We start from the raw sequence: 24,302 nt of genomic DNA, 5'->3' as shown, positions 1-24,302 counted from the left end.
AGCTATGTTGGAATGACCGGTACTAAAAACGCTCCGGGAATTACGCGGGTTCTTAGGGCTAACAGGGTACTATCACAAGTTTGTTAAGGATTATGGAAGATTGCAGGACCACTCACGGATGAGCTCAAGAAAGATAATTTTCATTGGAATGAAGACACTTTGCAAGCTTTTCAGTAGTTAAAGACAATTATGACCCGTGTTCCGGTTTTGGCCTTACCAGATTTTACAAAAACATTTGTGGTGGAAACTGATGCTTCGGTTGTTGGATTGGGGGCGGTATTAATGCAAGATTCTCGCCAAATTGCTTATTTTAGTCAAATTTTGGGTGCTAGGGCTCGTCTAAAATCTGTGTATGAGCGTGAATTAATGGCAATTGTTTTTGCTATCCAAAAGTGGCAACCTTACTTGCTGGGGAAAAGGTTCGTTGTTCATACGAATCAACGAAGTTTAAAATATTTGTTGGAACAGTGAGTCGTGGCTGAAGATCATCATAAGTGGCTTTCTAAACTTTTGGGGTACAAATTTGACATCGAGTACCGTCCGGGGCGAGAGAACAACACAACCGATGCCTTGTCAAGGAAGAATGGGGTTGAATTGTTGGAGTTGGTATCTGGTTGCATAGTTGATTGGGAAAGGTTGTGGCTTTGAAAATGACCCTGATTTGGTCGTTCTCAGGGAACACGTCATTTCCGGTCAACAGGTACCAATTGGGTTTTTGGTAGACAACAAACGACTGTCGTTTAAGGGTCGTTTAGTGTTAAATCACAATTCTTTTTCGATTCCTCGGTTATTTCATGAGTTTCATGGGAGTTCGTTCGGTGGTCACTCTGAGTTCAAAAAACGTATAGACGGATGGCTCGATAACTGTTTTGGACAGGGATGAAGGGTGACATATCACACATGGTGGCACAGTGTGATGTCTGTCAATGACAGATATACTCTACCCTGATGCCTAACGGGTTGTTGCAGCCCCTTGAATTACCTATTAAAGTTTGGTCGTAAGTTACCATGGATTTTATTGATGGCATACCGAAGTCAGATGGGTTTTCTGTTATATTTGTGATCGTTGATAGGTTAAGTAAATATGCCCATTTTGTTCCTCTGAAACACCCGTATACGACTCTTACAGTAGCTTCGGCGTTTTTAAGGGAGGTGGTTCGGTTGCATCGTATTCCGGAGTCCAATGTATCAGATGGAGATAGAGTTTTCTTAAGCTTGTTTTTGCGGTAGCTTTTTCGGTTGCAAGGCACCAAGCTTAAGCGAAACATGGCTTAGCACCCGCAAACAGATGGCCAAACCGAGGTAGTGAATCGGTGTTTAGAAACCTATCTTAGTTGTTTTGTGTCAGATTCTCCAAAAAATGGGCGAAGTGGTTGTCATGGGCAGAGTTTTGGTACAATTCCTCTTTTCACACTTCCACCAACACCACTCCATTTCAGATTCTTTATGGTCGGGATCCTCCTCCTTTTGGTTTATTATGGCAACCAACGTACTTCTATGGGTTCCGTGGAGGAGTATTTAGAAGAGCGGGATGTCATATTGAAAGAGTTGAAGGGGTTTTTGATGCGTGCTAAACAATTGATGAAGGCTAAGGCGGACAAGCATCGCAAGGATGAGGAGTTTGTTGTTGGAGATTGAGTTTTTCTCAAGCTTCAGTCGTATAGGCAACATTCGATGGCGCAAAGGGTGAATGAAAACTTATCTCCTCGTTACTTTGGTCCTTTTGAGGTGTTGGAAAGGGTGGGTCGTGTGGCTTATCATTTATAACTTCCCGATTCCTCAAAAATTCATGATGGTTTCCATATTTCTCAATTGAAGAAAGCTATCGGGAATCAGTTGGTTCTTCCTATGCTTCTAGCTACCTTGACTGCTGATATGGAAGTTTTGTTGCAACCAGATCAGGTAGAGGGCCTTCGTAAAGAGGTTTCGGGTCGTGATGTTTTAATAAGGTGGAAGGATTTACCAAATTATGAGGCGACATGGGAGCTGTTTGATGATATGGTGAAGCAATTTCCTAATTTCCACTTTGAGGACAAGGTGGCTGTTTAGGAGGGGAGTAATGATACGTCCTAGGCTGGAAGATCAAGATTTGGTTAGGTTTATCAAAGACGTAGCAGGAATATCTCAGTTTAAGATAATTTTGGTTATTTATGTTTAGTCTTTATCCTTTTATGTTAGTCTTTATCTAGTCTTTATCTTTCCTAGGATGTGTCGATATTTGTTATTAGAATTGGAGTCAGATTAGGTTTGTTTGTTATGTTAGTAGGACACTATAAATAGTGCTCCATAGGATATTGTTTAATTTTCATGAAATTAATAAAGACCGAGATGTGTTAGGAGTATTCCTGTGACTCGAATAACAGGTAGGGATATTAGGTTACCTGGGATCATATTAAAAGGTTGAGTCTCAAAAGATGAACAAGGCTGAAGAGGGTGTTGTTGGAGTTGATATACCCACAAAGAGAGCTCGCACTCAAGTCAAGGCCGATCACATGACCATCTTGATCATGGTCATTGCTGCACGCCACCCCGTCCCATGAACAACAATCAAAACTAATGTTCCACAAATGGAACCCTTGGGAGCCATGAGCAGCACAAGCAACATCATCTTGATAAATTATGCTTTGCTTAAATTTAAACAAGGCTGAGCATTCTTCGTCATGGCTTAATGATGAATCAGTGCATGTCACTATGACGAACACATATAGAAAGGTGATGGTTTGCAAGAAATTGAAGTGATTCATGTATGGAGTCATGAGAAAATGGTTAATTTTTTTTAATGGTCTAGGGACATGCAAGTTCATTATATTAAATAGACCATGAGTTAGTTTAACATTCAAGCATAACTAGATATGATGTCAACATGGCTGTGGCTAAGAGTGGAGGGGAACCAATAATAGGTATAGCTGAAAAATCAACTAATACAGCCAAAGAAAAAAGACCTTAGAGATTTTAAAAAATAGATTAAATACAAGGAAAAATGATTTTTAGTTTATTTGTAAAAAAAATTTAAAGAATCTGTTAGTAATTTATTTTTCTATTTCTTGATTATATATAATAAATACACGTGTGTGCTGGTTGTGATTCATTAGTGTTGATGTGTGAAGTACTAGTTGATGGCTTTCTTTTTGATCCCTTTTATTGGTGTTAGGGCAACTCCAACCAATATCAGATTTGGTGTTAACACCATTTTTATGTGTAAAAAGAGGTGTAAACCTTCACCAACCGGACATTGTTTTTACACCAAATGTGGTGTAATTATATTAATGACACCAAATTTGATATTAAAGTTTCATTTCATTTTCCACCATGCCTCTCTCTCTCTCTCTTTCTCTCTCTCTCTCTCTCATTTTAGAGAAGTGGTTTCCAAGATTTAGTAAAACAATAAAAAAGAAAAGATTTTTTTGTGTGGAAAAAGGGGTTGTTGCTAGATGATGCACATGGGGGCTTAGAGGGGGGCAAAATGGGCAGTTACACATAGCTCCATTTTTTTCATTATATATTGTTATTAAAAAAATACAAAATTATAATAAAGATAAATGCTTTTTTTTTTTTTTTTCTTTTTCGTCCTGAGTCTTTAAAAATATTTCATTTTTCAGGACCAACCTGATGGTGCCAACACCAATTCTAAGTTTTTATAAAATTAATTTTTGCACCATTTACTAACTTAACATCATTTATTGTATCAAATGGCGTGAAAATAACAACACATTGTGTTATACTATTTATTTACACCATCATCATGTTAGATTTTATGAATACATTTTGGTCATTCAGGTGCATACATTTCTAATTAGTTTTATTATATAATAATTATTATTATTATTTAAATGTAATATTTGCCACTTGTTGGTAAAATAAATCTTGATTTTACATGTGGAATAATAAGAATATAGTTGACACAATGATTTGGGTGTTAAAAAGACATTATCAATCATCATAAGGAGTTACAAAAAAATATAAGATCTAGTTCTAAATAAATAATTGTAAACTCTCCTTGTTGATTACATCTCTCGATCATACTCTATCATGAATATAACAATCATTGTTTATAGAAGTACATATATAGTGTACAAGAAGGTAAAAATCTCACATATCTAATTGGGTCCTCCAAGTTTTCTAATGTCATCCTCCATGAAATTTTTTACATTCCAATACTTGTAATATTATATTATATTATATTATATATCAAGTTTATATTAGTTAATCGTACATTACAATTAATCATATATACTAAGTTTAAAATGTAATTTATAAAGTTATTATAACAAAAACAAATATGTAAGAGAAATTGGTAAAATAAAAAATGAATGTAAAGAGAATATTTGAAAATCCATATAAGTTATAGAAAATCCTCCTTAATAAATGAACGTTTTTTTTTGACACATGCCAATTTCTCATTAGTTTTGACACTTGTCATTTTGTAGTATTTTTAAAATAAATACTATCCACTTGTCAATTTATGATTTGTTTCAATTTTTAAAATTAAAGTCATATACTTATATATGTAAAGTATTAAATATCATATATATGATATTAAATTGCAATAAATACGTTTCTTCCTTTTTTATTTTAAAAGTTGTACATTAAAAAATATTTTCTATTTACATTTTAATTTAATATATATATATTTTTTAAATCAACCCGTGTAATATACGGAAATCATACCTGAATATATTATTATGGTTTGAACACTTACGACGTCAAAAAGGGTTAGGACGGTGGATACGAGTATTTAAGGGGAGGTCATGGTTGCATGATAAAAGAAATGCGAGGGGTAGGGGTGGTGGTGGGGGCCATACTTTGTAGAAATAATATTATAATAATAAAGACTTTAATAACTAGAAAAAATAGTAACTTTGCAAATCTTACAGCTCTTATATACAAATATTTTGTTTGAGGGACAAAAATCGTAAAATTTCTATTTGGGCCAAAATTCATAATTCTTACAAATCGAGAGAAGAAAAGTATAACTTAACCTAAAATATAATAATTTAAGTACAAACAATAATTAAGTAGACTTATAAAAAGACTTCAAAGTCTTTCTTTTGTCGTGCTAATTGTAGAAATAGACAACCACTAATTTGGAGGGCGTAAACATCTCTTTGGTGGTAAATATGTTTTTTTTCTTAACTTTTATATGTTTTTTTTTTTTCACAAATTAACGTATTTTATGGTTCATTGATTACCTTGCTATACTTCGTAGAGACAATATTATAATAATAAAGACTTTAATAACTAGAAAAAATAGTAACACTACAAATCTTACCGCTCTTATATACACATTTTTTGTTTGAGGGACAAAAATCATAAAATTTCTTTTTGGGCCAAAATCCATAATTCTTACAAAGTCGAGTGAAGAAAAGAATAACTTAACCTAAAATATAATAATTTAAGTACAAACAATAACTGATTAGACTTATAAAAGACTTCAAAGTCTTTCTTTTGTCGTGCTAATTGTAGAAATAGACAATCACTGATGTCGAGGCCGTAAACATCACACCAATGTCTTTGATGGTAAATATTTTTTTCTTATCTTTTTATATGTTTTTTTTTTTCACAAATTAACGTGTTTGATGGTTTATTGATTACCTTTTTAGATGTTTTTTGTATTCTAAATCATTGAATTGGTTAATATATTATAAGTGATAATTTTGACAAATATTATCACCGGTGCGGTGTATTGCTCACATAAAACAACCCTTTCATTCTAGATGCCAAAGTGGCTAATAGATACAAATACGGTGAAAAGGGAAAATAATAAATCAACAAGAAAATAGGAAACTACTAAAAGATTATAGCTAATGACCATGTAAAACATACGTGCAAAGACCAGGTAAAAAGCAACGGTCCAATCTCCAACAAACCCTCCCCCAAACTAGACTTTGATGGCTTGTTTGTCTTCAAGTGAGCAAATTCCCAACTTTTCTCTCAGCTTCACAAAGTATTGGAATGCATAATATTTTGCATGATATTCTCTCCTTGTTTTCCTCTCAACCACGAGATACTGTGATTGTTATTTGCCTTGTATATTGTTTCCTTTTTCGGAGTTTTTTTTCTTGTAATTCTGTAATGCCTATTTAGGCTTGTCTTCTTAGTATCGATGTACGTGAATATACACAGAAAAGCTTCTAACCAAAAGATGGAGCTAAATCTAGATCTCTAAGCTTCATTCCAAAGAATGAGTCCACCCACGTTTTCTTCTTTCACTCCAAGGAGCATAAGCAACCAAAATCAAGACCAAGGCTAAAGAACACTCAAAGAGGCTATTAGGATTCGAGATTAGGGTTTTAGGACAATGGAGGTTGATAAAGAGGCCAACCCTAGGAACTTAAGGAGCTAATATAGGGTGCAACACCTCAAATTAGGGTTTCATTAAAATGCACATACACCCCGTGTACATGAGTGTACGCCCCGCGCATGTGCCCAAATGTGCGATCCATCCTTGTATTAGTACACCAAGCATACTACGACTTCCCCAAAATTGGCACTTTTGCCCCCTAGGGACCAAATCCACCAAATCTTCCACCCCCCAAAGGGTCTAGACTGAAAAGCACAAAGAACCAAGTGTTATAACAAAGCAAGACAATATGACCGTATCAGCCTATTACATGAAGTTGCATGAGCTATGGGATGGGATGCAATCCTTCCTCCCTACTCCCAAATACAAATGTAACGGCTGCACCTGTGGCGTTTGAAAACCCATTTCGTTCTTAGGAAATGCCTACCACCTAGTCGCCGAGGATGAGCAACAAAGAACCATAGCCGGAGGAAAAAGACTAGTGAATGAAACGGTGGCTTTTCAAGCCACTATGAAATACAATGCTCCACCCACCAGAACCGAACATAAAAATGATAAGCCTTTGGATCATTGTGATCATGGTGGAAGAGACGGGCACACTTGTGACGGTTGTTTCATGCGTGTCGGTTATCCAGAATGGTGGCCCGGAAAGAGTCTAAGGTTGTGACTACTTACCAATAGCTTACATAAGAGTCTAAGATCATGCTTCCATAAATGGTAAACTTTAACAGTGAAAGTGTTACAAAATGATACATCAAAAATATTACAATGAAAGTCTACTCAAACACAATCTTATACGTCCTATACACATACTACATGGTAAAACAAACTGAAATCCGATAAAGGTCTTCAATAACTTCTCCATACCCTTTGATATGATACCTCCTGAGACACATGCTAAGTTAAGTTCACATTTTTCTAGTTATGGAAAAATACTTCATCCAATAATAGTAAATGAGCATCTAAAAAAACATGGTCATATTATTGATTACATACAAACTACTTAAAGCATGTACTATCTCAAACATTTTTCTCGTAGATTGTATTATGATGAACTAATTATTATAAACAATTACCATGCTTAAACATAGACCGACATCACATAACTACCGGATGCGACACATAACTCATCCAAGCTACAACTAAAAGATGTATTCTTTAATATTTTGGGAAAATGACTTAAAAGCCCAACGAAGTTTTTAAACCATTTAAAAAATCTCAATCATGTTTTGTCTGTTCAAAGAAACCCAACGAACTTAACATTTTGTCTAAAAAGTCCAACAAAGTTCCAAACCGTTCAAAAAATCCCAATTTTGTTTTGTTTAAGTTCGTTGGGTTTTTTTTGAACAGTCAAAACATGATTGGAGTTTTTTAAATGTTTTGGAAACTTCGTTGATCTCACAAGTCATTTTCCCGATACGGTAATAAGTCACGTCATCTGTTTCTTTTATTTGACTTTCAGGAAAGTGTAACTTAGTTGAACTTTTTCTTTTATTTGACTTTCAGGAAAGTGTAACTTAGTTGGACTTTTTAGACAAAATGTTAACTTTGTGAAAAGAAAAAACTTGGGATTTTTTGAACACTTTGGAAACTTCGTTCGGCTCATAAGTCATTTTCCCTAATATTTTTAACTTGGCTATGTAATACGACTTTCTTTGCTAAAATGCATATTTTAACATATAATTTAAGTGAAGTTGTTGAATGACAAAAAAAAAAAAAAGCGCAAGTAATTGTTGATAATACAAAGTTGAGATGTATGTCAGTTAATATCACAAAGATATTGTTACGATTACTTTAATTTAAAGATAGTATAAATTTAAGAAATATATAGAAGCATCATATTTTTTGCATGTGATGCAGAAAACATTTTCTATTTGGTTAATACCACATGCACATAACAAACTATTATCTTGAAAAATTGGTACGGGTGATTTAACGAATCATTGTACCTTAGTTTTTCCTCGTGTGTTACGAAGTGGCCTTACCCATCTGTCCTTTCTCTTTGTGAGCCGATCGCTATACCTTTCATATAGAAGGTTTCCAATAATAACCCCCACAACCAGCCCACTTCCAACTCCACAGAATATGATGATCCAATCAATTCTTTCGCTTGGGAGGAGTGACTCGGACACATTGCTTATTGCTGGAAGTCTTGACACCTTTAAATCATCTTGACATTCCTTGGATAATGGTTGTCCACACAATTGGGGATTCCCTATGTAGGAGTTGTTATCAAATGTATCAAACTGTTTTCCTTTGGGTATGCGCCCCTCAAGATGGTTGAATGACACTTTGAAAATTTCAAGGAAGCCGAGCCGGACCAACTGTTGAGGAATTTCCCTAGATAGCTCGTTTTGGGAGAGATCCAAAGCTTCAAGATTCTTTAGGTCACCCAAATACGGAAAGATACGTCCAGTAAAATGATTGTTGGAGAGATTGAGTGCTTGAAGCCCTCGAAGATCTTGGAGTGACTGTGGAATTTTTCCTTCAAAGTGGTTACAAGAGAGATCAATAGACATATCTATGGTTAAAATATGTATATACTCTGTTCGGACACCTTTGTGTGTTAATGTCAATGTATATGGCCAACTGTTTTCTCCGTTTTTGGAGGATATCTCTGATTCCATAATAGATGATACACCAAAATTTTCAGAACTCATGGCTTGCCATGTTTGAAAGTAGTTTTGGTGCAATTGACTACTGAAATTGTTGTTAGAGAGGTCTATGATCCGCAACTTAGGGAACTGTGAGGAAACAGTTGTTGAGCCTTGAATTGGACCATATAATTTGCTGGAACGCAAAACCAGAACTTGCAGCTTTGTAAGACTTCCCAACCAAAAAGGAAAGAGGCCATCAAAAGAGTTATCTCCAAGTGAGAGAATCTCTAAATTGGCACAATTTGTCAATGATCTTGGCAGCTGACCCATAAATCTGATTTCGCTCAAATCAAGGTTTTCCAGCAAGCTTCCTGGCATAAAAGCATTCATCATTTTGCCGTGGAAATTATTTCGTCTCAGATTTAAAGATACTGGCGAATTGCTTAAGATACCCAAACATGAAGGAAGTGTTCCGCTCATGTTGTTAAAAGACAAATCTAACAGTTGAAGAGATTTCAATTCACATATCAATGGTGGTATTTCTCCTATAAAGTTATTATGTGAGACTTGATAAACAACTGTGTTTTGTGGTGGAATTGGTAATTGTCGTTGTAGCTGATTATTCTGCACATAAATTGCTTCTAAATTTCTCCATGGGAGAAAATGATCAGGATGTTGATCAAAGCCAGTGATAGAGTTGTGTGAAAGGTCAATCGCCACCAAGGGCGAAGCCAAGAAATTTTTTTAGGGTGTTCCTAATAACTTATTAAACATCCAAAAACTAGAAACATATATAAATTATCAAACAACCGCAAACTTCAAACATATATAGATTACAAATTCACTAAGGTCGTCGACGAGTTTTCATTTTATCAAACATATTGCTGATATCTTGATTGGCAACATCTGCAAAAACCTCTTTTTCGATATAAGCAACAAAATTATCATTCATCCATTGATCTCCCATTTTATTGCATATCCTGTTCTTCACAATCTTCATAGCGGAAAACGATCTCTCAACTGTTGCTGTTGAAATCGGTAACGTCAATGCTAATTTAATGAGCAAGTAAACCATAGAAAACACTTTATCCCTTTTTGTTTCAACCATCTTCTGTGCAAGATCGCCAATCCCATTTAGATTGAAAAACTCTGACGAATTCAACATATCGAGAATATAAGTTTCTAGTTGATCGTTAAGTATCTCCAAATCCATATCTGAAAAATCATTTGGATATAAACGAGCTAGCTGAATTAATTTGTTTTTATCAAAAGCTGCAAATGAGTTATTTGGATTGAGACACGCCATGAAAAGAAGCAATTTGGTGCCAGTCTCACTAAAACGGCTCTCTAGTTCTGTGCGTTGCAAATCAATGACATCGTAGAATAACTCTACACGATAGTAGTGTAAGTTTGTCATCTTTGGATATTTTCGTCGTGACCGTCCAGGAAGTAAGAACATTGCATCCATGTTGCAAACCTCAATCTCGTGTTTTTTACAAAACAATGTAGTCTGAGTGAGCATAGAATCCCATCCACTATCCCTCAAATTTTGCAATTGCATCTTGCAAATTCTAACCAAGTTCATTGCATTTACAATATCTTGATCTTTCCTTTGCAATGCTTGGGACAACTCATTCGTAATACCCAATAATTTTTTCATGAAGTGCAAAGAAAATATGAAATCAAAGGTCTGCAAGGAGTTAATTAACATATCAGCTTCACATTTTTGTTCTGGGGTTGCTCCATCTTCCGTAATAATCTCAAGAACATCTAAAACGGATGGAAACAATGTAATCATACTTATCAAAGTACCATAATGGGATCCCCAACGTGTGTCTCCCGGTTTGATAAGAGATGTTTCTTGATTGAGGCCTCGACCGCTTATGATTTCACCTAAACCAAGTATTTCAATAACTTTGGAAGCTTGTTGTTCTCGAAGACGGTCAAGACGCTTGCAAGAACCTCCAACAACATTCACAACATTGGTTAGCAACACAAACAAAGAAACGATTTTTGAATTATTTTTTTCCACCGCTACAAGAGTAAGTTGAAGCTGGTGAGAAAAACAATGAATATAATATACACTTGCATTTTCATTCAAAATCAAAGTTTTAAGACCACCAAGTTCACCTTTCATATTACTTGCCCCATCATAACCTTGTCCGCGCAAACTGGATGTAACGACCCGTTCCCGGTATGTTAATTTATTGGTAATTGTTGTGAGTTTTGCAAGAGGAACTCGGCGAGTTCATAGCCTGACTCGCCGAGTAGGGTCGCGGCTGCGAGCACGCGTGAGCCGGGGACTCGGCGAGTCCATATTCTGGACTCGGCGAGTCCATCCGTCTGGGTGAAACCCTAAATCCCCGGGTTGCCCACTATTTAAACCACCTTATAGCCCCATTCTCGCCTCCCTCACCCTGAGAACACAGTGAGAAAACCCTAATCCTCCCTTGAGAGCTTATAAGTGATTTGGTGCCATTTTGTGAAGGTGTGAAGAAGGAGAAGAAGAAAGAAGCAAGGAAACGAGTTGTAGTGCAAAGATCCAAGGGCAAATCTGAGTTTATTGAGGTATTTTCGGAGTTCCCTTCTTGTTATATGCTTTAAACTTCCATTAGAGCTCTTCTAAGAGCTATTTGATGTTTGTTCCAAGCCTTATGTTTGCATGAATGTCTTAATAAGTCGAAATACCTTTGGATCTGAATGTTGGGGTGTTGTAGAGCCCATATCTTCTGTCTTTTTGGAGTTACTTTGCATATTAATCATAGATCTACCCATTTTATGCATCTTTTAGCCTTATTTCCCTTATTCATGAGGTTGTGCACGTAAAGTTGGAAACTTTACGTGGTAAATCAGCTTATTGGACTCAGATCTATCAATTGTATGCGTTGGATTCAAACAAAATCGAGTAAAAATCAGTTGCATGGCGGCAACTCGGCGAGTCGGGAAGAACGACTCGGCGAGTTGGGTCGCGAGTTCCCGAGTCCTTCATTTTGATCTGTGTCGAGTGAATCCAGTGAGTTAGAGAGTGGACTCAGCGAGTTGAGGGTAGACTCAGTAATGGAGGGACTCGGCGAGTTGTTCATGCAACTCGGCGAGTCCAAGGCAATCTTCTTAGGATCATGAACAACTCGTCGAGTTTGTTCATACGGCTCGGCGAGTCGGATGAAGATTGTCTGAGTTCTTGGATCAAGAGGGTACTCGTCGAGTCGATGCCACACTCGACGAGTAGCAGCGGGTAGAACTGAGAAGTAAGAGTAGGACTCGGCGAGTTGGGTGACCCAACTCGGCGAGTCAGCCCCAAAAGTAAGTTGACTTTGACCTAGGGTAAAAGAGTCATTTTACCCCAAGTGCAGTGTTTAGTATTTGATTGAGTGTGTTCATGGGCTTGTAGCCGAGGAGATTCAGGAGCAGCAGCCGGTGGCTTTCAGAGACACACACTCAGCCGCCAGTTTACGAGGTGAGTTTCCTTCAAGTAGGGACGGGTCTAAGGCCGCAAGGCCGACCCGTCCAGTTAGCAGTAGTTTCCGGACTTCGGTCCGATGTAGCAGCTAGTATGTTTGATGCCTTCGTGGCTCAGACAGGATTTATGTGCTATGTTTTATGTGTTACGTGTTATGTGTTCCGGGCTACGGCTCGATGTAGTATGCAGAATATGTGTTCATGCTAGTTGATATGCTATGATATGTTCAGTCAGTTAGTTCCGGACTCCGGTCCGATGCAGGGGACAAGGTCCCAGTTAGTTCCGGACTTCGGTCCGATGCAGTTAGTTCCGGACTTCGGTCCGATGCAGTTAGTTCCGGACTTCGGTCCGATGCAGGGGACAAGGTCCCAGTCAGTTCCGGATTTCGGTCCGATGCAGTTTCCGGGCTTCGGCCCGATGCAGTGGGCAAGGCCCAATATGTGTTATATGCTATTGTATGGTATGTGGTATTTTGGGGGAGCTCACTAAGCTTCGTGCTTACAGTTTCAGTTTTGGTTTCAGGTACTTCCGCAAGCAAAGGGAAGAGCTCGGGATGATGGCATCGCACACACCACCGCCTCAGCTTTAGCCTGGGATTGATTTGGTTGTTTTGGTCTGATGTAGTATGATACAGTTTTCCGCACAGTATTTTATTATGTCTTGGAATACATCACGCATGGTTTATTATATGATGCTCTGATTACAGTTTTGATTATATTAAAAACAAAAATTTTTGGGTCGTATTTTTGGGTCGTTTCAAGTTGGTATCAGAGCCCTGGTTTGAGGGATTCGGATACACTTCCGGGTGTATCTGAACTCAAACTAAAGGGAAATAAAAAGATTTCTAAAAGTAAAATGTTTCTAAAAGAATTATGAAAGCACTTAAAAAGAAAGAAATTTTTTTTAAACAAGAAAAGGGTGTGGTGCATGCGATCAGCCGAGCTCAAGTAAGTACTCCCAAATTACCCATACAAGTTATTTGTTCAATTTCAGTTTTAGTAGAACAGCATGCTAGTATAGGACTAAGGATTTAGGAGAATGCCTTATGTGCCTGCTTATGTGTTACAGCTTTATGAGTATTGCATGCTAGTACTGAGTAGACAGCAGTAGGATAGCCTGATTAGGTTATGCCTGATAGCAGGAGCTTAGCATCTTATGCTAGATCAGTTTCTCGTTTTGAGAATAGTTTTGCCTAAGTATGTTCCCTTATTCCGAATGCTGCTTGCTTCGTGCTTTGTGGGAGTTCTGAGTGATGGAAGTTAACCATTAAGTGAACACGTTACACCATATGTGATCAGGGTTAAATAATCCCAGAGTGCTGGAACTGACCCTATTGCGCAGCTCTTGTTTGAGTCCAACCGTTATAGGGACGGGTCTTTTACTTGAAGGATTATCTGATCTTCGTCTCATGTGATGGTGTTCAGGTGATGGTTAATTAGCATTATAAGGAGACCTGCAGCAGCTGAGGACTAGTTGAGTTAAGTCTGAGGTTTCCTTGGGGCAAGCCTAGGACGAGAGTAGCAGAGATCAGTAGTAGTAGAAGTGACTTGGTGGAGTCAGGGCAGTTCTTGAAGAAAGTACGGATAGATGTGGAAGGTAGTATGGGCCCGTACTACTGGAAGCAGAGGATCCGTACTCGAATCAAGAAAGGCTGAGACAAGACCAGAGAGCTAGTTGTAGTATCAATGATCCCTCAAGATATTTCTGTTTTCTGATGTAATTGTGATGTGTTTCAGAATGGTGGTTTTGCGTTCGAGACCAGCAGCCGATAGCGGAGGTGCCGGGGAGGGATCAGGTTCAGGCTCGGGGGATGAGCGCATGGATGAGCAGACCCGAGAGTTTCTTTCTTCGGAGATTACGCGCATCATTATAGAGCAGACTCCTGTGATCTTCGGTTCGATCAAGGAGGGGATTCTAGAGCTGATGGATGAGAGACTGGGCACCTTCCGTGCCGAGGTGGCGGCCATGATGGGGTCGCGCACCCTTACCTTCAGGGAGTTCAGGGCATGTGGAGCCCCGGACTATCATGGGGCGCGGGACCCCATAGCGAGCACCAGATGGTTGGCAGATGTGGCCAACGCTTTCCGTACTAGCAGATGTCCCGAGGGGGACAAGGTCAGATTGGCGTCCTGTCTTCTGAAGGACAGGGCACGAGATTGGTGGGAGGAGGTCGGGCATGCCATTGGGGATGATGCGGCATTGGACGCCATGACCTGGGCTGATTTCTCTACCAGGTTCAGGGCGGAGTTTGCACCGGTCATTGAGGTGCAATAGCTAGCTAGGGAGTTTCAGGACCTCACCCAGACTACAGAGACAGTGGCGGAGATCACCGCCAAGTTCAGGGAGAGGGCTCTTCTCGTTCCTCAGTATGTAGCTGATGAGGAAATGAAGAAGGCCCGTTATCATGAGATGTTGCGGAGCGATATCCGCCAGTTTGTGAGCCGGTCCAGCTGTAAAACGCTGGAAGATATGATTGCTAGAGCTCGGGAGAGGGAGATTGATCTTGAGATGGAGAAGAAGAGGAAACCGGAGGCGGTTTCGGGTTCAGGCAGTTCGGGCAAAAAGCCCAAGGTTTCGGATCACAGATCTAGGAGTCAGCAGAGCCACGGTCGATGTGGCAAGTGTGGGAGATTGCACGAGGGAGCGTGCAAGGCAGGGAGTTCCGGCTGCTACAAGTGTGGTCGGATTGGGCACTTGAGTAGGGATTGTACGGCCCCTGCTACTGCCGTCGCAGCATCAGATCTGATTTGCTTTCAGTACAATCAGAGGGGACATAAAAAGTCCCAGTGTCCGAGTTTAGCTTCAGCAGGGAAGGTGGCTGCACCTGCCCCTGCTACCTTGAGGATTACAGATGGCCGGCAGGGCCGAGCTGATGCGCCAGTGGCGAAGAGTAGGGCGTTTCAGATGACAGCAGAGGAGGCGCGAGCGACTCCTGATGTGGTGACGGGTATGTATCTTCCCTTTTATCTCTTTATTATTATTGATTAAATGTTGCTTATGGTTGTATGTTTTATTCAGGGTCGTTCTCTGTGAACGGCATTTCTGCTTTGGTATTATTCGATTCGGGGGCTACCCGATCATTCGTATCTCTTGCGCTTAGCAAGAGGTTCAGTAGCGCTCCAGGGGAACTGGATTGTCCATTAGAGGTTGAGATAGCGGATGATAGGACCGTGAGGGTCGGCAGAGTGCACAGAGGGTGTTCTCTTAAGTTATTTGATGAGCAGTTTTCGGTGGATTTGGTACCTATTCCCCTGTGAGGGAATAAGGTTATTGTGGGTATGGATTGGCTAAGCCCCAATGGGGCGGTGATTGATTGCGAACTTCAGTTAGTGAGGGTTCACACTCCCAGTGGGGGAGAGTTGGTGATTCAGGGCGAGAGGCCACAGCGAGGACCGACCTTTTGTTCCGCCGCAAGGGCGAGGCGCTATGTTCAGCAGGGTTGCGCCGGTTTTGTAGCCTACGTTTTGGATGCCCGGGAGAAGGGCAAGTCGACAGTGGATGATGTTCCTATTGTTTGAGACTACCCGGATGTGTTTCCTGAGGATTTGTCGGGGATACCTCCTGAGAGACAGGTCGAGTTCCGGATCGACCTCGTCCCTGGTGCGGCTCCGATAGCCAAGGCACCGTATCGACTAGCTCCCCCTGAGATGCAGGAGTTGTCTACACAGCTGCATGAGCTGTTAGACAAGGGTTTCATTCGGCCGAGCAGTTCGCCTTGGGGAGCGTCGATCCTGTTTGTGAGAAAGAAGGATGGGTCGCATCGTATGTGTATTGATTATCGGGAGCTGAATAAGGTAACGGTGAAGAACCGTTACCCACTCCCGAGGATAGATGATTTGTTTGATCAGCTTCAGGGAGCGTCTTGGTTCTCCAAGATCGATCTATGCTCCGGATATCATCAGATGCGGGTTAGAGATGAGGATGTGCAGAAGACTGCTTTCAGGACCAGGTATGGTCATTACGAGTTTGTGGTGATGCCATTTGGGCTCACCAATGCCCCAGCCGCGTTCATGGATCTCATGAACCGCGTGTGTAGGCCGATGCTGGATCGGTCAGTGATAGTGTTCATAGATGACATCTTGGTGTATTCCAAGACGCAGGAGCAGCACGAGGAGCACCTGCGGGAGGTGCTAGAGGTTTTGAGGAGGGAGAGACTTTTCGCAAAGTTCTCCAAATGTGAGTTCTGGTTGCGCGAGGTGCAGTTCCTTGGTCACCTCGTCAACCAGAAGGGTATTCTGGTAGATCCGGCCAAGATAGAGGCCGTGATGCAGTGGGAAGTCCCGAAGTCTCCATCTGAGATTCGGAGCTTCCTAGGGTTGGCAGGGTATTATCGAAGATTTATTCAGGATTTCTCCAAGATAGCAGTGCCGCTCACCCGACTGACCAAGAAATCAGTGGTATTTCGTTGGGGTCCGGAGCAGCAGACAGCATTCGAGACCCTCAGGTAGAGATTGTGCGAGGCTCCGATCCTTACCTTGCCAGAGGGAGTAGAGGACTTTGTAGTCTATTGTGATGCCTCGATCACAGGTTTGGGAGCAGTTCTGATGCAGCGAGGCCATGTGATAGCTTATGCCTCGAGACAGTTGAAGCCTCACGAGGCTAATTATCCTACCCATGATTTGGAGCTGGGGGCAGTTGTGTTTGCCCTCAAGATTTGGAGGCATTACCTTTATGGGGTCCGTTGTACTATATACACGGATCATAAGAGTTTGAGGTATCTTATGGATCAGCCGAGTTTGAATATGAGGCAAAGGAGGTGGTTGGACGTGCTGAAGGACTATGACTGTGAGATCCTTTATCATCCAGGGAAGGCCAACGTGGTGGCCGACGCCCTAAGCCGCAAGGTGTCGGCGGCCCCTATCAGGGATCTGTGTATGAGGATGACAGTGATCACTCCACTGTTGGAGCGGATCAAGGAGGCTCAGATGGAGGGCCTCAAGGAGGAGAGGCAGAAGTGTGAAAGGATAGTAGGCCGAGTAGCTTCATTTGAGTACGACGGTCGGGGTTTGTTGACGCTTCATGGTAGGGTATGGGTACCGTACTGGGGTGGGGTACGGCAGGTATTGATGGACGAGGCTCATAACTCTCGATTTTCTATCCACCCAGGAGCGACAAAGATGTATCGAGATCTTCGACCTGAGTATTGGTGGCCCTGCATGAAGCGGGACGTCGCCTGGTACGTCGAGAGATGCCTGACCTACCGGAAGGTCAAGGCGGAGCACCAGAGACCTCACGGCAGGATGCAGCCGTTAGACATTCCCGTGTGGAAATGGGAGGACATTACCATGGATTTTGTCACCAAGCTTCCCCGGACCGCACGTGGAGTGGACTCGATATGGGTAGTAGTGGATCGGTTGACGAAGAGTGCCCATTTTATCCCGATCCAGGAGAGTATATCGGCGGAGAAGTTAGCCGATATCTATGTGCGTGAGATCGTGGCACGTCATGGAGTGCCGGTATCAGTGGTGTCTGACCGAGATGTCCGTTTCACATCCAGATTTTGGAAGCGGTTTCACGACGAGATGGGTACTCGTCTCCATTTCAGCACCGCTTTCCACCCTCAGACAGACGGGCAGAGCGAGAGGACGATTCAGACTCTAGAGGACATGCTCAGGGCATGTGTCCTAGATTTCGGTGGCAGTTGGGATACGTATCTTCCGTTAGCGGAATTCTCGTATAACAACAGTTACCATGCGAGCATTGACCGACCTCCCTTTGAGATGCTGTATGGGAGGAAGTGTAGGACCCCGATTTGTTGGGGCGAGGTCGGTCAGCGAGTCATTGGGAGCACAGAGGTGGTGCTCAAGACGACTGAGTTGATCCAGCAGGTCCGTAGTAGACTGCAAACTGCTCAGAGTCGGCAGAAGAGCTACGCCGATAGGAGGCGTTCGGACTTGGAGTTCCAGGTGGGAGATATGGTCCTTCTGAAAGTCTCACCTTGGAAGGGTGTCATCAGGTTCCGGAAGAGGGGCAAGTTGGGCCCCAAATTTATTGGTCCTTTCAGGGTTTTGGCCCGGGTGGGTCGGGTTGCTTATCGGTTAGATCTTCCTGAAGAGCTTAGTCAGATCCACAACACTTTCCATGTGTCCCAGTTGAGGAAGTGTTTGGTGGATGAATCAGCAGTCGTTCCCCTAGAGGATATTCAGGTTGATAGTAGCCTGAATTATATTGAGAGACCGGTCGCGATTCTGGACCGGAAGACCAAGACCTTGAGGAACAAGGAAATTCAGTTAGTAAAGGTGCAGTGGCAGCACCGGAAGGGGTCTGAGTGGACGTGGGAGGCTGAGGAGGAGATGAGAGAGCACTACCCTGAGTTATTTGCAGATCCAGCTGTAGCAGACTTCGAGGACGAAGTCTGAGTCAAGTGGGGGAGAATTGTAACGACCCGTTCCCGGTATGTTAATTTATTGGTAATTGTTGTGAGTTTTGCAAGAGGAACTCGGCGAGTTCATAGCCTGACTCGCCGAGTAGGGTCGCGGCTGCGAGCACGCGTGAGCCGGGGACTCGGCGAGTCCATATTCTGGACTCGGCGAGTCCATCCGTCTGGGTGAAACCCTAAATCCCCGGGTTGCCCACTATTTAAACCACCTTATAGCCCCATTCTCGCCTCCCTCACCCTGAGAACACAGTGAGAAAACCCTAATCCTCCCTTGAGAGCTTATAAGTGATTTGGTGCCATTTTGTGAAGGTGTGAAGAAGGAGAAGAAGAAAGAAGCAAGGAAACGAGTTGTAGTGCAAAGATCCAAGGGCAAATCTGAGTTTATTGAGGTATTTTCGGAGTTCCCTTCTTGTTATATGCTTTAAACTTCCATTAGAGCTCTTCTAAGAGCTATTTGATGTTTGTTCCAAGCCTTATGTTTGCATGAATGTCTTAATAAGTCGAAATACCTTTGGATCTGAATGTTGGGGTGTTGTAGAGCCCATATCTTCTGTCTTTTTGGAGTTACTTTGCATATTAATCATAGATCTACCCATTTTATGCATCTTTTAGCCTTATTTCCCTTATTCATGAGGTTGTGCACGTAAAGTTGGAAACTTTACGTGGTAAATCAGCTTATTGGACTCAGATCTATCAATTGTATGCGTTGGATTCAAACAAAATCGAGTAAAAATCAGTTGCATGGCGGCAACTCGGCGAGTCGGGAAGAACGACTCGGCGAGTTGGGTCGCGAGTTCCCGAGTCCTTCATTTTGATCTGTGTCGAGTGAATCCAGTGAGTTAGAGAGTGGACTCAGCGAGTTGAGGGTAGACTCAGTAATGGAGGGACTCGGCGAGTTGTTCATGCAACTCGGCGAGTCCAAGGCAATCTTCTTAGGATCATGAACAACTCGTCGAGTTTGTTCATACGGCTCGGCGAGTCGGATGAAGATTGTCTGAGTTCTTGGATCAAGAGGGTACTCGTCGAGTCGATGCCACACTCGACGAGTAGCAGCGGGTAGAACTGAGAAGTGAGAGTAGGACTCGGCGAGTTGGGTGACCCAACTCGGCGAGTCAGCCCCAAAAGTAAGTTGACTTTGACCTAGGGTAAAAGAGTCATTTTACCCCAAGTGCAGTGTTTAGTATTTGATTGAGTGTGTTCATGGGCTTGTAGCCGAGGAGATTCAGGAGCAGCAGCCGGTGGCTTTCAGAGACACACACTCAGCCGCCAGTTTACGAGGTGAGTTTCCTTCAAGTAGGGACGGGTCTAAGGCCGCAAGGCCGACCCGTCCAGTTAGCAGTAGTTTCCGGACTTCGGTCCGATGTAGCAGCTAGTATGTTTGATGCCTTCGTGGCTCAGACAGGATTTATGTGCTATGTTTTATGTGTTACGTGTTATGTGTTCCGGGCTACGGCTCGATGTAGTATGCAGAATATGTGTTCATGCTAGTTGATATGCTATGATATGTTCAGTCAGTTAGTTCCGGACTCCGGTCCGATGCAGGGGACAAGGTCCCAGGGGACAAGGTCCCAGTCAGTTCCGGATTTCGGTCCGATGCAGTTTCCGGGCTTCGGCCCGATGCAGTGGGCAAGGCCCAATATGTGTTATATGCTATTGTATGGTATGTGGTATTTTGGGGGAGCTCACTAAGCTTCGTGCTTACAGTTTCAGTTTTGGTTTCAGGTACTTCCGCAAGCAAAGGGAAGAGCTCGGGATGATGGCATCGCACACACCACCGCCTCAGCTTTAGCCTGGGATTGATTTGGTTGTTTTGGTCTGATGTAGTATGATACAGTTTTCCGCACAGTATTTTATTATGTCTTGGAATACATCACGCATGGTTTATTATATGATGCTCTGATTACAGTTTTGATTATATTAAAAACAAAAATTTTTGGGTCGTTTCACTGGAGATGCTCAACCCATGTCTTGAAAACAAATTATCGAGTGTCTCTTTAAGTGTAATAGCTGTAGTATTTGGGACATGCTCAATACCTAGAAAGCGTTCAATTACACGACCTTCTACATCTACATACCGCAACACAACACTCATTTGCTCTTTAATCGAAATATCACGAGATTCATCGACAAGGAGAGAGAAAAAAACATTCGCCAATATCATTTATAATGAGCTTCGTTGTTCCAATTGCAGCCGCATGAACAATGTCTTTTTGGATATCTGGTGAAGTCAACTTTAGATTCAAAGGAGCATTATTGAAAGTAACATCTTTAATGCTTTGATTATGATCAGCTAGAAATTGCAACAACTCTATAAAGTTCCCTCTGTTAGCTGAAGTTTCACTTTCATCATGTCCTCTAAATGCAAGACCTTGTCTTAATAGAAATCGAATACAATCAATTGATGCATCCAATCGTATATCATAGTCTATTGAACTTTGTGTTAAATGCTTTGCAAACGCAACATCAACACGTTGTTTGTTGTTCAATAAATCCTTGCACTTGGACCATGCTTGGTTGTGAACACTCTTGAAACCTCCAACATGTTGATTCAACTTTTCTTTATGTCCCCAATTTTCAAATCCCACACTAACAAACGTTTCACCGCCTCCTTGTGCTCCAACATATGGTTTGAATAAATAACAATATAAGCAATACACAACATTTTGAGTTACACTATATTCTAGCCATGTAGAATATTCTTTAACATTAAACCAAGCAACATTAAATCTTCGTGGTTTTTTGCCAAAAAGAGTGTAAAGAAACTCGTGAGATTTAGGTTGGCAAGGCCCTTTTAAGAGGTATGCTCTTCGAACTTCGTCTCGAACATTAGGATCATAATCTAAAATCCTAGTCCTCATTCCAGGGTCTGAGGGAAGATCTGGTAAATTGATTTCCACACGGCTATGTTTAGAAAAATCAACATTAGATGCCTCTGATGAATCCGAAATTTTTCTCTTTGTTAAATATTTCTCCATGCCTGTTGAATGATAAGTGATTAATAAATAATAAGTAATTAATGAAAAATAAGACTTGTTTCTTATAATAAATACAATAACTAAACAGAAAAATAAAAAGGAAATATAGGTTCTACTTGGTCTGTTCATATGTTTGCAGAGAGAAAAGAAAGAAAGATATAATAATTAACAAATATGTATATTCAAACATCAAAAAAGCAAGAGATAACAATTAAAAGATAAGTATATTTACACTGTGAGTTGTGACTTTCTCTTTTCACAGCATGGGCAAGTATGGGCAAGTGTACTGTATACAAGTGTGCAACAAAAGGAATTAAATAAACAAATGGTGTGGATCAGTTGCTATATCTTTTCCCATAATCTAAATAACATAATTTATACAATAAATAATAGGATCATAGGAATCGTATCTACTCCACTTCTAAATAAACAAATTAACGAAATCCCAATTGCTTTGCTGCCGACATATACAACAAAAGGATACCCTAAATTCTTTGAAAATATAAAATATTTACATACAATAAGTCAATAACCTGCTGCTTTGCTTGCTTGCTCGATCGCAAACTTCAATTAAGAGAATTAGAAATTTTTAGAAGACGATGTCTGATTGTCTTACTTGCTTGATCGCACTTTTTCTCCATCTAATTTCCCGCTAATTTGATCTAATGAGATTTGGGGTTCAGACTAATGAAAGCGACGAGAGTGGGCCTGACTATTTGGGCTAGTAAAAAAACAAAAACAAAAAAAAAAAATTAATAATCTGAGGGTGGGCCTGGGCTCCCTGTGGCCCCAACGTGGCTCCGCCATTGATCGCCACTAATGTTTCCCGGGTGTTGTTCCAGATCCACGTAGGTACCAGGCCATCAATTTTTTTGTCGTAAAGAACTAAGTAAATCAGCTTATTTTGGAAGCGCAAAAAGGGAGGAAATTCTTTCAAGTTGCATGATGACAATTCTAACTCATACAGTTCTGGTAACGTGGTATTGGTGTAGTTGTTGGTGGCTACTAATGATATTTTGTTATAACCTATCCAGAGTTTTTGAAGTTTGTTGAGTCCTAGAAACATACCCTACCACTGAAATTGTTTGCATCTAGGTTAAGGGACTGGAGACTTTTGAAGTTGGAAAATATGTTTGGAATTGGTCCTTGCAATTGATTCATCTGAAGATCTAAATATGTTAGTTGGGTGAGGTTGAAGAACCATGATGGTATACTTAAGAGAATTTTTCCCCATCCGAACCACACTAAGTTTGGTTAGGCTGGCAAGAAAGAGTGGGATTTCAGTACTGTTTGTGTTCATATCAGACACATAGAGTTCACTAAGTTTACCCAGCTTTCCAAGCCAATTGGGAAAGCATCCTTTCTCGAATTTGTTACCACTAAGTTCCAAAACATCGAGTTTTGAAAGACTTACCAACGAAGGAAGTGAACCTGTGAACTGATTGCCACCAATAGCCAAGTAAGTGAGTTGCGTCAAGTTAGAGAGTGAACGTGGAATGCGCCCCGAGAAAGAGCAATAACTAAGGGACAAGACTGTCAAATGCTTGAGGTGGCTTATGGATTCTTGTATAATCCCAAAGAAACCTGTGCCACCTAGTATCACCTCTTTTAGTAAGCTTTTGCCATGAAATTCTGGAAAGGAACCAGCCAGGTTGGTATTGTCTGCCAAGTTAAGAACTTGCAACTTTGGCAGCTCAAGTATGGCTGCAGGGAATTCATTCCCAAGCGAACAATCTCTTAGCTTGAGTGATCTCAAAGAAGAAAAGTTGGCCAAGAAATGAGGTACAGAAGAACTTATGTCAACCCCAGAGAGATGGATTTCTTCAAGCAATGTTAAGTTTTGCACTAGATTCTTGAGGCTAGGACTGTGAAGCTTTAGTGAATTTCCTGACAAATCTAAAGAAGACAATTGCATCAACTGCAAGATTCCATTCGGGATTTGACCACTAAACCCAGAATAAGAGAGATCGAGGCTTCTTAATTGCTTTAGACGAGCAATCTCAGAAGGAATTTGAGATTCACCAAAGTCATTCCCAGAAAGGTTGAGTGTCTGAAGATGAAGAAGGTTGAAGAGAGTGGTGTTGGATTTGATATGCGCACAAAGAGACCTCTCACTCAAGTCAAGGCCTATCACATGGCCATATTGATCATGGTCATTGCTGCATGCAACCCCCTCCCATGAACAACAATCAAAACTAGTGTTCCAAGAATGGAACACTTGAGAGCCATGAGCAGCACAAGCAGCATCATCTTGATGAATTATGCTCTGCTTAAACTGAAACAAGGCTGAGCATTCTTCATCATGGCTTACTGATGATCCAGTCACATTCTTCACTGTCACCAATGCATATAGAAAGGAGATGGTTTGCAAGAACTTAAGGTGATTCATGTATGGAGCCATGAAAACTGTGTTTTGTTTTATAATAGTCTATGGACATCCAATTCTCGTTATATATAGACAATGAGGAAGTTTAAAAATCAACTAATAGGGCCAAAGAAAGAAAAAAGACAGATTAAAAAAAAGACTAGATACAGTAAATTAAAAAGTATTTTTAATTAGTAGTGGTTTTGGAAAATTTAGTTTGTAGTG

General features: G+C 41.0%; 3 protein-coding genes across 3 annotated transcripts; all 3 read right to left on the bottom strand.

Annotated features, from left to right (window-relative positions):
• Positions 1–8,241: 8,241 nt before the first annotated feature.
• LOC111916558 (receptor-like protein 9DC3) lies at positions 8,242–9,378 on the bottom strand. Its single transcript, XM_023912221.1, has one exon. The coding sequence runs from the start codon at positions 9,376–9,378 to the stop codon at positions 8,242–8,244; it is 1,137 nt and encodes a 378-aa protein (XP_023767989.1).
• Positions 9,379–9,742: 364 nt separating this feature from the next.
• On the bottom strand, positions 9,743–11,035 carry LOC111916557 (uncharacterized). The gene has a single exon (XM_023912220.2). The coding sequence runs from the start codon at positions 11,033–11,035 to the stop codon at positions 9,743–9,745; it is 1,293 nt and encodes a 430-aa protein (XP_023767988.2).
• Positions 11,036–20,757: 9,722 nt separating this feature from the next.
• LOC111916589 (receptor-like protein 7) lies at positions 20,758–24,129 on the bottom strand. Its single transcript, XM_023912250.3, has 2 exons — positions 23,127–24,129; positions 20,758–21,714 (listed from the first exon to the last, which is right to left on the bottom strand). Exons 1-2 carry the CDS (start codon positions 24,111–24,113, stop codon positions 21,697–21,699), a joined length of 1,005 nt encoding a protein of 334 aa, XP_023768018.2. The 5' UTR covers positions 24,114–24,129; the 3' UTR covers positions 20,758–21,696.
• Between the last annotated feature and the right edge of the window lie 173 nt (positions 24,130–24,302).

This window comes from Lactuca sativa, chromosome 1, assembly GCF_002870075.4.
Source record: "Lactuca sativa cultivar Salinas chromosome 1, Lsat_Salinas_v11, whole genome shotgun sequence".
Lineage (NCBI taxonomy): Eukaryota > Viridiplantae > Streptophyta > Magnoliopsida > Asterales > Asteraceae > Lactuca > Lactuca sativa.
Note: the sequence above shows the minus strand (reverse complement) of the source record. Positions and strands in the feature narration are given on the sequence as shown.